Source organism: Artemia franciscana, unplaced genomic scaffold (genome assembly GCF_032884065.1).
Source record: "Artemia franciscana unplaced genomic scaffold, ASM3288406v1 PGA_scaffold_74, whole genome shotgun sequence".
NCBI classification, from domain to species: domain Eukaryota; kingdom Metazoa; phylum Arthropoda; class Branchiopoda; order Anostraca; family Artemiidae; genus Artemia; species Artemia franciscana.
Window position 1 is genome coordinate 1483327 of NW_027062709.1, and position 14334 is coordinate 1497660.

The 14334-nt window shown below is 35.1% G+C and overlaps 2 protein-coding genes across 5 annotated transcripts in view; one reads left to right on the top strand and one right to left on the bottom strand.

Moving 5' to 3' along the window:
* Positions 1-5121, top strand: part of LOC136042172 (intraflagellar transport protein 172 homolog) — a 222669-nt gene extending 217548 nt beyond the window's left edge. The window contains exons 26-27 of the mRNA XM_065727100.1: positions 420-656; positions 4675-5121. Coding sequence (XP_065583172.1) covers positions 420-656; positions 4675-4893 — 456 coding nt within the window. The 3' untranslated portion in view covers positions 4894-5121. The remainder of the gene's footprint in view (positions 1-419; positions 657-4674) is intronic.
* A 2495-nt stretch (positions 5122-7616) lies between these two features.
* Positions 7617-14334, bottom strand: part of LOC136042174 (zinc finger protein ubi-d4-like) — a 49093-nt gene continuing 42375 nt past the window's right edge. For 2 of the 4 annotated variants that reach the window (XM_065727104.1, XM_065727102.1), the window contains exons 10-11: positions 12715-12827; positions 8333-8797 (exon numbers count right to left, since the gene is read on the bottom strand). In XM_065727104.1, coding sequence (XP_065583176.1) covers positions 8672-8797; positions 12715-12827 — 239 coding nt within the window. In that variant the 3' untranslated portion in view covers positions 8333-8671. Of the gene's footprint in view, positions 8798-12714; positions 12828-14334 lie in introns of all 4 variants that reach the window. The other 2 variants (XM_065727106.1, XM_065727103.1) reach the window with 2 other exon arrangements.

Genomic DNA, 14334 nt, shown 5'->3' on the forward strand with positions numbered 1-14334 from the left:
TAAACTAAGTCATAAAAGAAATGATATAAAGAAAATTAAAACTTCTTGGAAGGTGGTAAAGGATGAAGCTATGAAAAGAATTCGGATTAGGAGGAACGTTTGTAGTCGTGTTGGCCACAGGCGGATTGGCGCCACAGTGAGTTGGTAATTGTAGCAGCAATAAAACCGATTAGGTATAGATATTTTCACTGTACTTATATATTTTCTCCTGCTGTGCCCATTATTCTAAGTTTGTGCTAAAGAGTGATGGTAGATGATAGACAATATTTTTTTTAAAGGGAATTTCGATTCCACTTCACCGTCTTAATACATTTTGCCTGTAAATTACCTCGACTGAAAGAAATTTTTAGAAGTTTTTTCTTAGATTGTTTTCCCTTTCAAGAGAAATCTGAGAGAATAATTATCCACTTTATTTTCAGCGTCAAGAATGGTTGACAGCTGCTTTTATTCTGTACAATGCGGGATTGGATCTTTGCGATGTCATAGAAGAGGGTACTGCTAGTGATGGAATAGATCCAGTTGAGTGGGAGGAGTGGGCAGAACTTGGAGTACCAATTGATCAGCTCCGATTGGAAGAACTAAAATGTGAGGAGTCAAAGATTGAAAAGGCCCGAGATTGGGTCTTATCCATTTCATTAGATCCTAGAGCTGCTAAGGTACGTGTAATGTGATATTTTCCGTTTTAGTTTCAAAGCAGAGGTGTTCACAGTCTAGATCTTTAATCTATGTATAAGCCAGGCTAAAGCTGTTCAAAGAGGAGAATGACCGGAGGAAGCTACCCTGGATGCCGTAAATGGATTGCCATCCACGCCTGGGGGGTTGCCAACTTTGATCATGTGTTTCACTTTGATTCGGCGTTTTTGCTGTTGTTCGAATCGAAATGGTGGCGCTACAATTACTTTTTCCCAAGGTGCCACCAACTCTAGGCCAGACGTTTACAGAGAGGGATCAAACATTCTTTTTCACTAGGGATGAGGGGACTGAGTTCAAATTATTGACTTTAGGTTTAATCAATCAGTAAAAATTGTTGCAGGGAAATACCCTTTTTTCAGATCTGCCAGCCTTTAGAACATTTCCTTTATTATGTTTCTATCTCTCTTATAGATTTACTTTAGAGTCTCTTTTATAATGTTTCAATTGCTACAAAATATCCCTGATAGTTTGAATTACAACAATTTAAGCAGGATAGTGTCTACTTCGATTCTTGCGAAACACACATACAAAAAAAAACACTCATAATTTAGGAATTGTGTTTTTTTTTACTTTCAGCAAAGCTTTAAATAAAACCTAGATCTGCATACAAAAACAAAAGCAGTGGGGCATTTTCGCCTGCCAAATCTCCATAAACACTATACCGCCAAGATGTTTTGGCATTAGGCTATTATTTGATACCGTGTTTCTTGTTTCAAATCTATGTTTTTGCATTCGTATGCTGTAATTTTGGCTGAAAAGGGGCTGATCTAATTCTGCTAGATGTCACTAGTAAATAGAGTAGAGATGACAAATCTATGAGAAAAATGATTCCCTATTCTTTGAAGACATTTACTCTTTTTGGAAAAAAAAATTACTTCAGACCTTTGCTTCTTTTCTTAAGTCTAGCTTACAGTTTCTCTGTCCTGCTTATATGTTGATTTAAATTATGTTCAGCGCATGTCCTCTGTGGCTAATAATGGAATTCTTGAATTCGGCTTATGATCCCAATTCATTTTTAACGGACAATTTTTGAAGGCTTAGAGACCCTTCAACCTTCATGATGGTTTTCCCGTTCTCACTTTAAAGAGACAGTTTGCCTTAAGGAACCAAAGGGACTGCTTTCCAATTTTCTACAGACGTAATAGATCTTTTTTTATTTCTGTGACCATTTTTACTGGCTGAAAGATCGTTTTCCCATTTTCTGTATTCAGTTTAAATATATCCTTATATTCTATTTCCGTGACTATTTTTACCGGCTTTAAGACCGTTTAACCAGTTTGGCCACTTTCTTATTCTCTGTGTAACGACACAGTTTACCTTAAGGAAATCAAATAGACCGTTTTCTAATTTGCTACATACCTGATGCTACATGCTACATATATGAAGCCTTGTTTACCTCTCATTCCAGGCAATCTAATGGCCCTATATCAATTTTAAATTCTTGGTCAACCTACCTGAGATTATAAGCAGGCGTAACTTGCTAAAAGATAACAAACAAATGTTGGTCCAATAAGAGAGACACACTTACTCCCGCCGTTTACACGTGCCATTTAATCAAACACTTGGAAAACTATAGGTTCTATGACTATCTTATCTCTATGACTATCTACCTTAGTTCTTCTGCCTTAGGAATGACGCATGGACGAATAATAGATAAACATATTTATTAACAAATGAAATAACATCATTTTTATACAATCTTAATAAGGGGGATTTAATGCGAGAATTTCTTCTCACGCAATTGGACAATCTGTCTTGGCTTTTTCTACAATTAGCCATGGCTTGATGCCCACAACTATTCCATTTTAATTCAACATTCAGACAGTCCCCCGAAAAATACGACTAAGCCGAATCACTGCACATCCCATGCATTTCATTTTTTTTTCATATATATTTTGATTCTGCCTAATTTGAAGCCTTATCCCCTACAATAACGTCTCGAAAGAGCCTTGAAACGTCAAAAATAAAAAGATCAGAAGTTACTTGGAATAAGGAAATGGACCCTATTATTAATATGAGTCACAGTTACCATAATAGTTTTACAGAAACTAATCACTTTCTGAGTTTATTTAAAATTGCCAAGAAAAAAGAAAGATATATCATAAATTTTATCAGTCAGAATAATCGAAAACTTTTAATCCATCATAAGATCCTTCAGATATACTTGTTCATGTTTTATGAAGTTAGGCTTCATTTTTATCAAATTCTTTTGCCATAGAATACGTTTCTTACTTACCATTGGCATAAACCAGACAATGAACTGTCCTGACCGGCACCAACAGATTTTGGAATTACTTCCGACGACCTCTTCGATCTTTACATAGAAACGAAGAGGCGACATTAAAACCTAAAACGGACAGGAATTGCACTAAAGGTGAAGGGTTTGGCTGCTCACCTCGGAGTCTCGCTTTCCTGATAGACTTTTAAATGGTGGTCAGCTAGAAACTTATTAAAATGTAATAAATATAATCAGTTGGTGATAAAAAGATTTTATTCACCTATTTGACTTTAAAGGCATTCGTTTTCTCGCCCAAAAAAATGTGCTAGCAATGTATATTAACTGAGGCAAATTACAAAATAAACTATGATTATCATAATAAAAGGTGACTAGTCCACATTCCCTCCTCAAACCAATCATAACGTTTCATTTTTTTAGAATTAACTGAGTTTCTACTTTCACTTAAAACAATTATTTTTCAAATTAATTCTTAAATGAAGTAAAAAATTCCACCTAAAATATATTTAATTTAAGTTGTCAATGTTTTAGTCTATGACGGAGTCTCTGAATTTCATGGGGAGGGGGGAATGGTAAATGGATGTTTTCTGAACAGATGTATTAAAAACCCCAAAACAATAATGTATTGACGATGTATATTAATTAAGGCAAAGTAGAAAACAAACTAAGATTACCAAAAAGAGAGGTGACTAATCCTTCCCCCCGAATTTGTAATAACTTTCGATTGTTTTCAACTTATCACTGTCTGCATTTTCGTTTAAAACAATTAGTTTTTTTAAGATTCATTCTAAAGTGAATTGCAATATTCCACCTGATATACTTACTTCAGGTTGTCAGTCTTAGGGCCTATAATGGGCTTTCTGAGTTTCTTGAGGGAAGAACGGCAAGTGTATGTGTTCCAACAGGATGTACTGCTATGCCGCCTATTGTAAAATTTAAAACTTATTAAAATGTAATAAATTCAATCAGTTAGTGATAATAAGATTTTTTTACATACTGGGCTTTCAACGCATTCCATAGTAAAAAAAAATGTAGAATGTTGTAAATGCATGTTAATTGAGACTAAGTACAAAATAAACTAAGATTATCATGAAGAAAGAATGTTCTTTATGAATATAATAATCCCTTTTACCGTAAATTCCAATTTAAGCACTTTTTAACCTAACCTTATTATAAATAATTTTAGCACTGAGAAAATGTAGTATTATTTTTTCGAAACCTATGGAAAAGATGGCGCTGAGAAAACGTAGTATTATTTTGTGGAAAACGAGCGATAAGTCATACTTTAATTGAAAATCGTCATTTTGAAGAGCTCAAAAAGTGCCTAAATTTGAATTTGCGGTAGAAGCAATAATAATATTCGTAAAGAACGTAAAAAGAAGGCATCGAATAGTATGTTCACTTTATTGGTAAGTCAGTTATGTGAACTGTCAGAATTTTTTGAAAATTCGTCATTTTTAAGAGCTCAAAAAGCGCTTAAATTTGAATTTACGGTAGAAGCGATTATTATATTCGTAAAGAGCATAAAAGAAGGCACAGACTGGTATGTTTACTTTATTGGTAAGTCAGTTATATGAACTGCTATAATTTTACCGACTAGCATACCCCCAATCCTCAAATTTATGTCAAAATTGTATATTTTTAGGTTTAACGCCGCTTTATGCTTTCACAAAAAAAAATGTTTTTAAATTTCAATATTAGATGTAAAATATTAATAGTAAAATATTCTGATATATTTATTTTAGGACGTCAGCATTGGGGCTTATGATGGACTTTCCGAATTTCTTGGAGGGAGAATGGCAAGTGGATGTGTTCTGACAGGATGTACTGCTAAGCCTCCTATTGTGAAGTTTGAATGCCAATTGGCTGCGTCGCGCTCCGATTTCGATTTGCTTAGAAGCGGAGACAACTGGCCAGACTTGGAAAATTTCTTGCAAAAATGGCTCGGGAGGCCTGTTGAGTAATCTATCTCAAGAGACACTCTTTTGTGAGGAGACAAAGAGTCTTGGGCACGGAAGAAACATCTTTCTTTCTGAAAAGGTTCAGCTCTTTTGGTGCGTTTTGTTAATTTTGGTACCTAAGAGGAGACTTTCCCCTCCTCCCCCAAACGATGTCTGTATAATCTGCATTTTTTGTTAAAAGCTTTTTATTTTCATTTGTTTAAATTTTTTTTGAATACATAAATAAAGAAATCTTGTCCACAAAACATTTAGTCTGACGACTTTCAGGTAAGGCTCAGGCGAGTTCCCTAATGTATTCCGAAATTCGAGTAAAAACACCAAATAAAAAGTATTTAATATAGGTGTCCCAAAATCCTATTCTACAATTTTAAACAATCAAGTCAGATAACAGACATGCCTTTAAGCAGATCACTCCTAGGGTTGGTGGCACTAGGAGAAAAATCAATTACAGAGCTTCCCCTCTCCCGACTCAAAAATAAGCAAAACAAGCCGAATCAAGGCGAAAAATTGGATCAAAGCGTTACCTATTTGTTGCATGATCAATTTGTTCAAAAGATCCGTTCATGCTTATCAAGCAATACTTATCCAACGACCAGAAGCTCAATACAGTAGGGTAATCAAAGAAAAATTAGTGATTCTTTCACAAATTACATTTAATCCTTATAATTTTTTTTCGCAAAAATGAAATCTTCTGAATAAGCTTGATTTCAAAAGGGAGCGTTCATTAGAAGAAACCTTTAGAAAAAAACTAGAGACAGACGAGCACAAACACAATAATTACTGATTTACCGAAAATTACTCAGTTGGACATCTATATCATATACCTTTTGTCTATGTGTTAAACACACAAGCACCAATTTTACCTACAGTTGCCTTAAGGGTACCCCTTATGTGATTTGTTTGTCGAGGAGAGACGGAGAGGATAAATGTTTCAAAATACCAAAACAGGCGAATTACACAAAACATTAAGAAGCAATCATAAACATCCGGGAATTTAAAAGGAGAGGACGGGGCAAAGGCCACATAATACTTTTTGTTCTCACTTGGAGAACAAGGAGAACTTTTGTTCTCTCATCTTTTTGGTTCAAATAAACAGGTTTTTGGCTTAAGTTTCAGTGTGCTATCCAAGACAATTTTTATGTTAGATTCACAAATACGATCATAGATTTTCCGTCGCCCTTACCTTTTGCTTAATACTTCCCAAAATTTTCTTCTGTTAAATTTGGCTGTTATTGTTTTCCCACAAATGTTAATTCTAAACATACTTAAAAAGTTTTCTAGCACGACTTTCTGTACCAGATTTGAAAATTTGTCTTATACTTCCACATTTTTATATACTAATCTTATCAGTCTTTTTTTTTGTCCGAAAAGCTCAAAGTTTCAAACTTTAATTCATAATAAGACAACTATAAACTCGAAACAAAGAGACAAAAACACATTACATTGAACATTTCTGCATAAGCCGCTGTATTACAAAAAACTTCCCTATAAAACAAGGACCCCATTTTATGGGAAAATTTGAAATACGGTAGCCAGGTTTTCTAAAATACATTTTTTTTTTAAAGAATTAGGCAATCTTTTATTAACGGCAAGATCAATAGCGCATTAAGATTCAGAGTGGCAATCCCTGCCATTTTATTATAAATCTATCTAACAGTTCGTGGTAACGACCACGGTAACGTGGTTACAGACCCTCTATTTCTCCATTAATACACTCTCAAAAGAAAACGATCCTTTACAGGTACATATCTGCCAGGCCTTAGGTGGGATTCAGCTTTATATATTCCAGGACTGCATATTTCCGCATGATGTTTTGGTATTAAACGAGCGGTAATTGTATGTATGCATATGTGTTAAAACAGCACTTTGTATTCTTCTCCGGTGTTTGCGAAATTGCTGTATCTCCCGCGGCAGCGCAAATTGGGAATTCAGATTTACCGTGTATCTGCTGTTTGACCTGACCTGCCAAACCCAAAACAGTGTATCTGAAGGACCAACCAAAAGCCTGAATATTCTCCATATTCATCACTTGTACAACCGCTAACATCCGTGCTTACCTATGAAAGTTCTTTAAAGCAGTTCTAGTTAGAAACATCTGAGCGTGACTTTAGTTCATACCTTGTAAAAGTGGTAGAAAATTCCTGTTTATTCACTTTTTTAAATATAACTAGTATCTTACCTACAATATTTTTTATTGTGTTTAAGCACGAAACTTTAAAGTGCAGTTTAGAAACAGTTTTTACAACAGAAAGAGTTTCTTTTCTCTAGAATCTGGTCAACCTTTTGCAAAACAAATAGCTCCATCCGAATCAGCATAACAAATTCATCGGGAAATAGTATTCATACACAATTTTTTCCTAAGACGGCAAGAATCCTGTAAAATTTAAAAAAAAATCAGAAACATTGCTTTGGAATTGGATAGGTGAAAAGCTCTACCTGCCTTAGGTATCACGTAAGGATCAATCATGCTGGTAGAAGGTACATGAACTTCAAAGAAAGAATGGCGGTAAATCATCTTTCTACAAAGAAACTCATTGGTCAGAAAACTTTAAGTCTTCTTACAATTTCTCCAATAGCATGACAACTAAATTTACGTCACAAAATTCGAGAATAATAACATAATACGAACCCTTTCCATCAAAACTTGCTGTTTCTCGCCATAATTTTCCTGATTTGAATTTCTTTACGTAGGAACACAAGGCGAAAAGACTAAATTTTAAACAATGTTAAAAGTCTAAATTTTCTATTTTCAACTAGGAAGGAAACAAAAACTATGCTACAAAGGAGGAACATACATAAAAGACAAACATCTCAGAAAAAAAAAAATAGAGTTCGCGTAAATAAATCGTAAGGCATAGTCACTATTAAAAAAAAATATACAAATTTACAAAGATCCTTTGAAGAGATTTTGAGAAGGAAAATTTATTCAATATGTTCTAAAGTATGAACAAATTTTCATAGAAGAAAGATCATTTTATTTTACAGAACATATTAAATTAGAAACTGAAGACGAAGATTTTCATTTTTGAAAAACACTCTAAATGGCGTTTTTTTTTTTTTTTTTTTTTTTTTTTTTTTTTTTTTACGAAATTCACTGTCTAATCCGGCATGTCTGAGCGGTGTTTACATTTTGATCTTCTTTATTTATATCAATAGTTCTATCCATCCCAAAAATCTAAGTCAAAATAACCGGCTATAATAATACTCATAAAATAAAGTAAAGGAATAGCTCTCAATTCAGGCAGCCAAAAATAATATTCGGGGAGCAAATAGCTAAAACCAAATTGTACTTAAAAATTTGAATAAGAAGTGCAGGGATACTTGGGATTACGAGGGATGCCCCCACCCTGCGTACGCCCCTAGTTCAGTCCTATATTTGGATGTTCTTCTTCCTTCTGCATCTATTTGTCTCGTCAGGGTTTTCCCTTGGTTTTTTACTTTCTTGAATCGAGCTTTTATCATTTTTTTTATCCTTTTTTCTCTTGCATGGGGGCAAAGTCCTATTCTATATCTATTCTTGTTTTCCAAGGGTCAATTATCATATATAAGTTACTGCACATCATTCGAAATTGAGAAAAAATGCACTCAAATTTTTTTGTGAATTTTGACATCTCGTTACATAAAATTTAGTCCGATTTGCTGAAATCGTATCACTGAAGTTATCCAACTCCATTGACTGAACTTCAAACTGAATCACTGAAATGCAATAATCGAGGTTTAAATATCTATTCTCGTCAGTAAACACGTCTTTTTCAAAGGATTAGCATCTTGACAGGAAACTTCATTTATGAAACTCACGAACACATAGATGGCAGCTCCAGGAGCCCTCAGGTGGCTCAGATAGGGGAGGTTTCAAACAGTACATATGATAACCACGATCGCAATCATCACAAAACAAGAGCTGTTCCTAGAAAAATGGCTGTTAAACTTCTGTCGTAAACTGGCAAAAATAAAATAAAGTCTGTTTACAACATATGTATAATCGTTTCACTTTACACAACTCAACACATATACGATAAACTTTTAAACTCAAGGAGTTCCCGAAAATCTTTTTTCGAAGAGCTTTACTTATTTTATGGAATGGAAAAGTGAAATTTGAAAGGTCTAAGTTTATGGTTATTGATTTTTAGGCCTACCAATTCTCTATGCATGAGCATCTAGAGGTGGTACCAATAAAAGTGAAAGAATTGTTATAGACAGCATAATATATAACAGGAGACGTAAAAACTACCCAATCTGTTAGTAATGGATACTTTTGTAATTAACTACCCAAAGCTTTCTCTAAATGGCTCCATTAATTTTTCAAGGGGACAACAGGCCCATTTTCCAGTTCACAGCTCTCTTGTGTGTTAGGACATTAGGACATACCGCTTAAGTGATATTTTGTGGTTTAATCCCTCTATCCTCTCCATAGTCAAACGGTTAACAAACTTTTGGTTGAATTCCTTTGGGTCCAAAATGAAGAAAAAAAGTGAAGTCGGAACACTCAAGATTTATGAAGGGGTCGCTTCAAGGGGTTTAAAGGTTCCAAATTTCACAAAAAGCAATTTTATTGAATGTTGACTAATCGTTTTTTTCCAGAGTGAATACGTTTCAATTTTGACATTGATTCAACAAGACGAATTTAAATAAGAAGGATTTCTGGAGAATTTCTTTTTCAAAGATATTCTCTGATGCAAAAGCTAACTAATTAGTTTTTCTGAATTTATCAAAAGTTTTACATTCAGAGATAATAGAAAATTGGATCTTTTCTCACTAATAAAAAAAGGGGAAAAAAAGTATAATAAAATTATCTGATCTGTATTAGAACTTTACCAGAGAATTATTTCTCTTTCTTATGTTGAACTTTTTTGTCGGTTTTGCTAATTAGTTTAAAAGCGTGTCAATTGTTCAATAAAGTTTTTCTCGCGAGATCGAATTGACCCTGAAAATGACAAAAAATACTACTTATTTGATATGACTTAAGTTCCCAGATCCTAATATTTGTCTTCTTAACAGACAATAAGACGCATATACTGAGAAGTTTGACGTAAACAAGCAAAGCGACAAGAGAGTTTAGTCTTCGTTTGGTATAAAACAGTCCAGTAAATTCGAAACCCTCAATGAACTCCCAAAAGACACCGAGGAAGCCTGGGAGACTTTTCGAAAAAACTACATGGATACAGCCGAAGAAACCCTCGGGTTTAGAAAACCAATTGAGCCACACTGGATATGCATAAGGACCCGGGATCTCAGAGCAAATCGCAAGAAACTGAAGCCGAAATCTCTCAGGTAAAATGGTCAATTGCGTCGACAGAGAACATGGCGTACAAAGAGGCTGATAAAAAATTAAAGAGAAATGTCAGGTTCGACAGACAGCAGTATACGCCTGCCGTCTAGGCAAGCCGAAAAAGCAGTAAGCCACGGAGACAGAGGGCTCATGACAGACGTGGAAATACAAAAGGAACGATGGGCTAGTTATCTTGAAACTCAATTAAATCGCCCCGCACCTGTAGTTCTGCCTGACATATCACCCCAATCTATCTTCAATCTCAACATCAGCGACGACGATCCGACAACCGACAAGATAGTCTTAGGAGCAACAAATTTGAAAATTTGGGAGGCCCTCGGGACAGACCGCATTTCAGCGGAAATTATCAAGTCCAGCCTGAGACGAGCTTAGGCCATTTGGCGATCTTCTTTCTCACTCCTTTTGCAGACTAAAAGGTTACCCAAAGAACGGAGAACAGGAATTATAGTCAAACTTTTCAAGAAAGAAGATGGGAAGGAGTGCAGGAAACACAGAGGCATCAATTTTCTCTCAATCCCGGCGAAGCTATTCAAGAACATAATACTAGGAAGACTCCAAACTGCTTTTGATCCCTACTTGCGTGAAAAACAACATGGATTCCAGGTAGAAAGATCCTGTATCGACCTTATTTTTAATTTACTCATGATGCTGGATGAATCTAAAGAATGAGACAACACCTGTACATATTCTTCGTGGAATTCAGTGGGATCGTGAGCCTTGTGGAAAGCCTTACGGTTCTACGGCATAAACAAAAATGCCGTCAAATAGTTGTCAGGTACGGAGAGACAGAATACTGTATTTAAACCTCAGATGGCAACAAGCGCTACTTCAAAGTGATGACTGGCGTCAAGCGAGGCTGTGTCCTGCCACCTTCTCTCTTCATCTTAGCTGTAGACTACATCTTTAGACAGATAAATGGACATGGAATCAGAATTGCAGGAAAGCTTCTCCAGGATGTTGATTTTCTCAATCATGTTGGGCTCATGGAAGTCGACTATCAAAACCTTCAGAAATTCCAGAGCAAACTCCCAAAGAAAGCTGAACAGTTCAAATTACATATCAACGCTCCAAGGACAAAAGCTATGTCATAGAAGTTCACCCATGGGAATCCAACTAGGAGATAAAGACATCGAACAGGTGACAAAGTTCAAATATTTAGGCAAGACAATATCTGTCAGTGGCGACTTTGAAAAATAATTACGCACAAGAATAGCCTTAGCCACCGCGGCATTTCAGAGACTTCTACCAGTCTGGAAATCCACAATATAATCACAGGGGCTGAAACTCGGACTGATCCAGAGCAATGTCCTGTCTGTTCTGAGTTACTCAACGGAATGCTTAAAACTAATCGCGAAACAAGAGAAAGGTCTTACCGCCTTTGAAAATAAGTCTTCGCCGGATCCTAAGGATCAACAGGAGAGACCAAGTCAGCAACGAGATCCATACTCGCATATGCCAATCAAACATTTCCTCTGTTTTAAGACAACGAAGTACCTTCGACATATCCCCCGCGTGCCAGATCACACACTTCCTGAAATGCTCCTTCACTGGCAACCAGAAGGCACCCATCACCAAAGAAGATCAAAGAACAGGCTCCATAGAATGTATGTACGTGAAAGAAGAGCCTTCCAGACGAGTCTCATACCAGAGTGGGGGGACATCTACGCAGCCACCCACTTAAGGGAAGATTGGAGAATGCGCACTGACACCCTGTGTCCCTCTGAAAGCACTGGAGGAACTAAGGTCTAAGATTAACAGACAACACCGTAAAGTGGCAAAGAAGATGCATTCCTATTTTTAATAATCGGAATGAACAAATATTCAAAACAATTTTTTTTTACCCTGACTATGAAGGAGAGATAGCAGCTACTTATGTTTTTTTTTTTTTTTTTTTTTTTTAAGAACAAAAATAAAGTGAAAAAGAAAAGATACGTTTCTAGCTTTAACTATCTCATGGAACAGAAGTTCAAGTTTTTATGTTTCCTGACCGGATTTTTTCTCGTCCTGACAATGAAGGAAAGTTGCCCGATTTTCTCATTCTTTGTCAAGTTTTGGGAATATGGTTGTAATTTATCTGAAGGGACTTTATCGGAACCAACAACATTTTAAAAGTGGCCTTAGAGAAAAAAAAAGTTTGGGAACCTCTGCTTTAGACACCCAGTGACTTTTGCTTGCACCATTTGTCAAGACACTTTACATTAGCAGTGATTTAATCAGCAGCGAAATAGATGACATTAGCTTCAACAGTGAAATAAATAATATAAACTTAAACAGCGAAATAAACAATATATAAATATTTTAATAAGCAAACACAGTAGTGAATTGTACTTGACATTATAATAGTTTAATAGTCAGAAGATACGTATGCGTATCTGCGAGTGCTGAAGGCAAGAGCCAGTGTTCTCATTTAATTTAATACGGAAATACAAGAGTTAGGCGAGGCCTGCGCGAGCTGAGATAGGCTAAGCAAACAAAACAAACAAAGAGCAATATAAACAAAAGGGAAATAAATAATACAAATAATATAAACTTACATCATTATCAGAAGTTCCACAGAGGCTGCAGCATTTGCACTCAATGCACTGCCATCTATATTTGAGAACAGAAACCATCATATTTGCAGTGAACTGGAGACACGATGGATGACCTGAAATTAAAATCAATTATTAGGAATAATTGATTTTTACCTGAACTTGTTTGACTAAAATAAAGTAGCTTTTATTTCGTCGGGAGGAGTGCACTTTCAAAATATGAAAAAATATCTGCGATGAATGAACAGTTTTGGAAATATAGAAAATAAACTGTACATAGTCCATTCTGAGTTCATGCTATAAATAGTCATGAATATTCAGTGCGCGTGCCTTGAGTAGGTTCCAGCAGAGGTAAACATTCTGCATCTAAATGGACAGTCTGAATAATAGAAAAATTGACTTAGCAATCTATAATCTACAATTTAAGAAAGTACTCATATAGACAGATGACTTATTAACATACATAACATTCTTACAGAACACAAAAATAGCGTCTGTTTATTTAACGTCTTTTTCGTAAAAGTAAAGTAATATTTTCGTCCCCTAAGAGGTGTCATAGACAAGTAAAATAGCAGGAATGACAAGAGCATATCCACAGTTTTGTTCGAAGGGGGGGGGGGGACAGGTGCGTCCTTGGTGCCTGAAGATGGGTGATTTGAACCTAATCCAGATACATTACTTTAAGCTTTGCAAATTCATTCTTCATCATCCACCATGGAAAGAAAGGCACTTTCTTATAAGTATATTTCCTGTTTCTGATATAGTTTAATCCGGATACATTATTTTAAGCTTTGTAAATTCATTCCTCATCTTCCATCATGGAAAGAAAGGCTCTTTCTTATAAGTATATTTCCTGTTTCTGATATAGTTTAATCCGGATACATTACTTTAAGCTTTGTAAATTCATTCTTCATCATCCACCATGGAAAGAAAGGTGCTTCCTTATAAGTATTTTTCTTGTTTCTGATATAGTTTCATAGCTAGAATGAGAGCACAGGAAACTTCCAGGAATAACTCATGCACACTTATTCCCTACCATCATCTTATCCGACTTAACAGTTAATTCTGCATTCTTTCTCTTGTGTTTTTTTTTAAAGTTTATAATTTTTCCTTATTTTATTATTGTTTCTCCACCTTCATACTATTTTTTTGTGTGGGTTATTGGGTTAGAGTTTTGTTGTTAATAAATAAAATAAAACTGTAAGTAATAAAAAACTGAGATAATCTAATAATAGCTGAAGATTTAAACTCTTTTTAGAATACCAAATAAAATTGTAACCAGTGCTGTCACTTACTTGAAGTACTTTTACTTGAACTACTACTTAAGTAAAATTTTCCATTACTTGTACTTATACTTAAGTAAAAACTCTAGGGTGTACTTATTACTTGATACTTAAGTAAGATTACGAAATACTTATTACTTAAGATACTTTTAATGTACTTGTTTTTCAAATACTTTACCGTTGAAACGAAAATTTTGTGTGTATGTGCTTTGGCAATGTACCTGACAACATCACCTTTAGATTTAGAGCGAACTCAGATATAGCTTTTGTGTGTCTGTGCTTTGGCAATGTACAAGCAAACATCACCCTTCAGATTTAGAGTAAACTCAGATATAGCTCC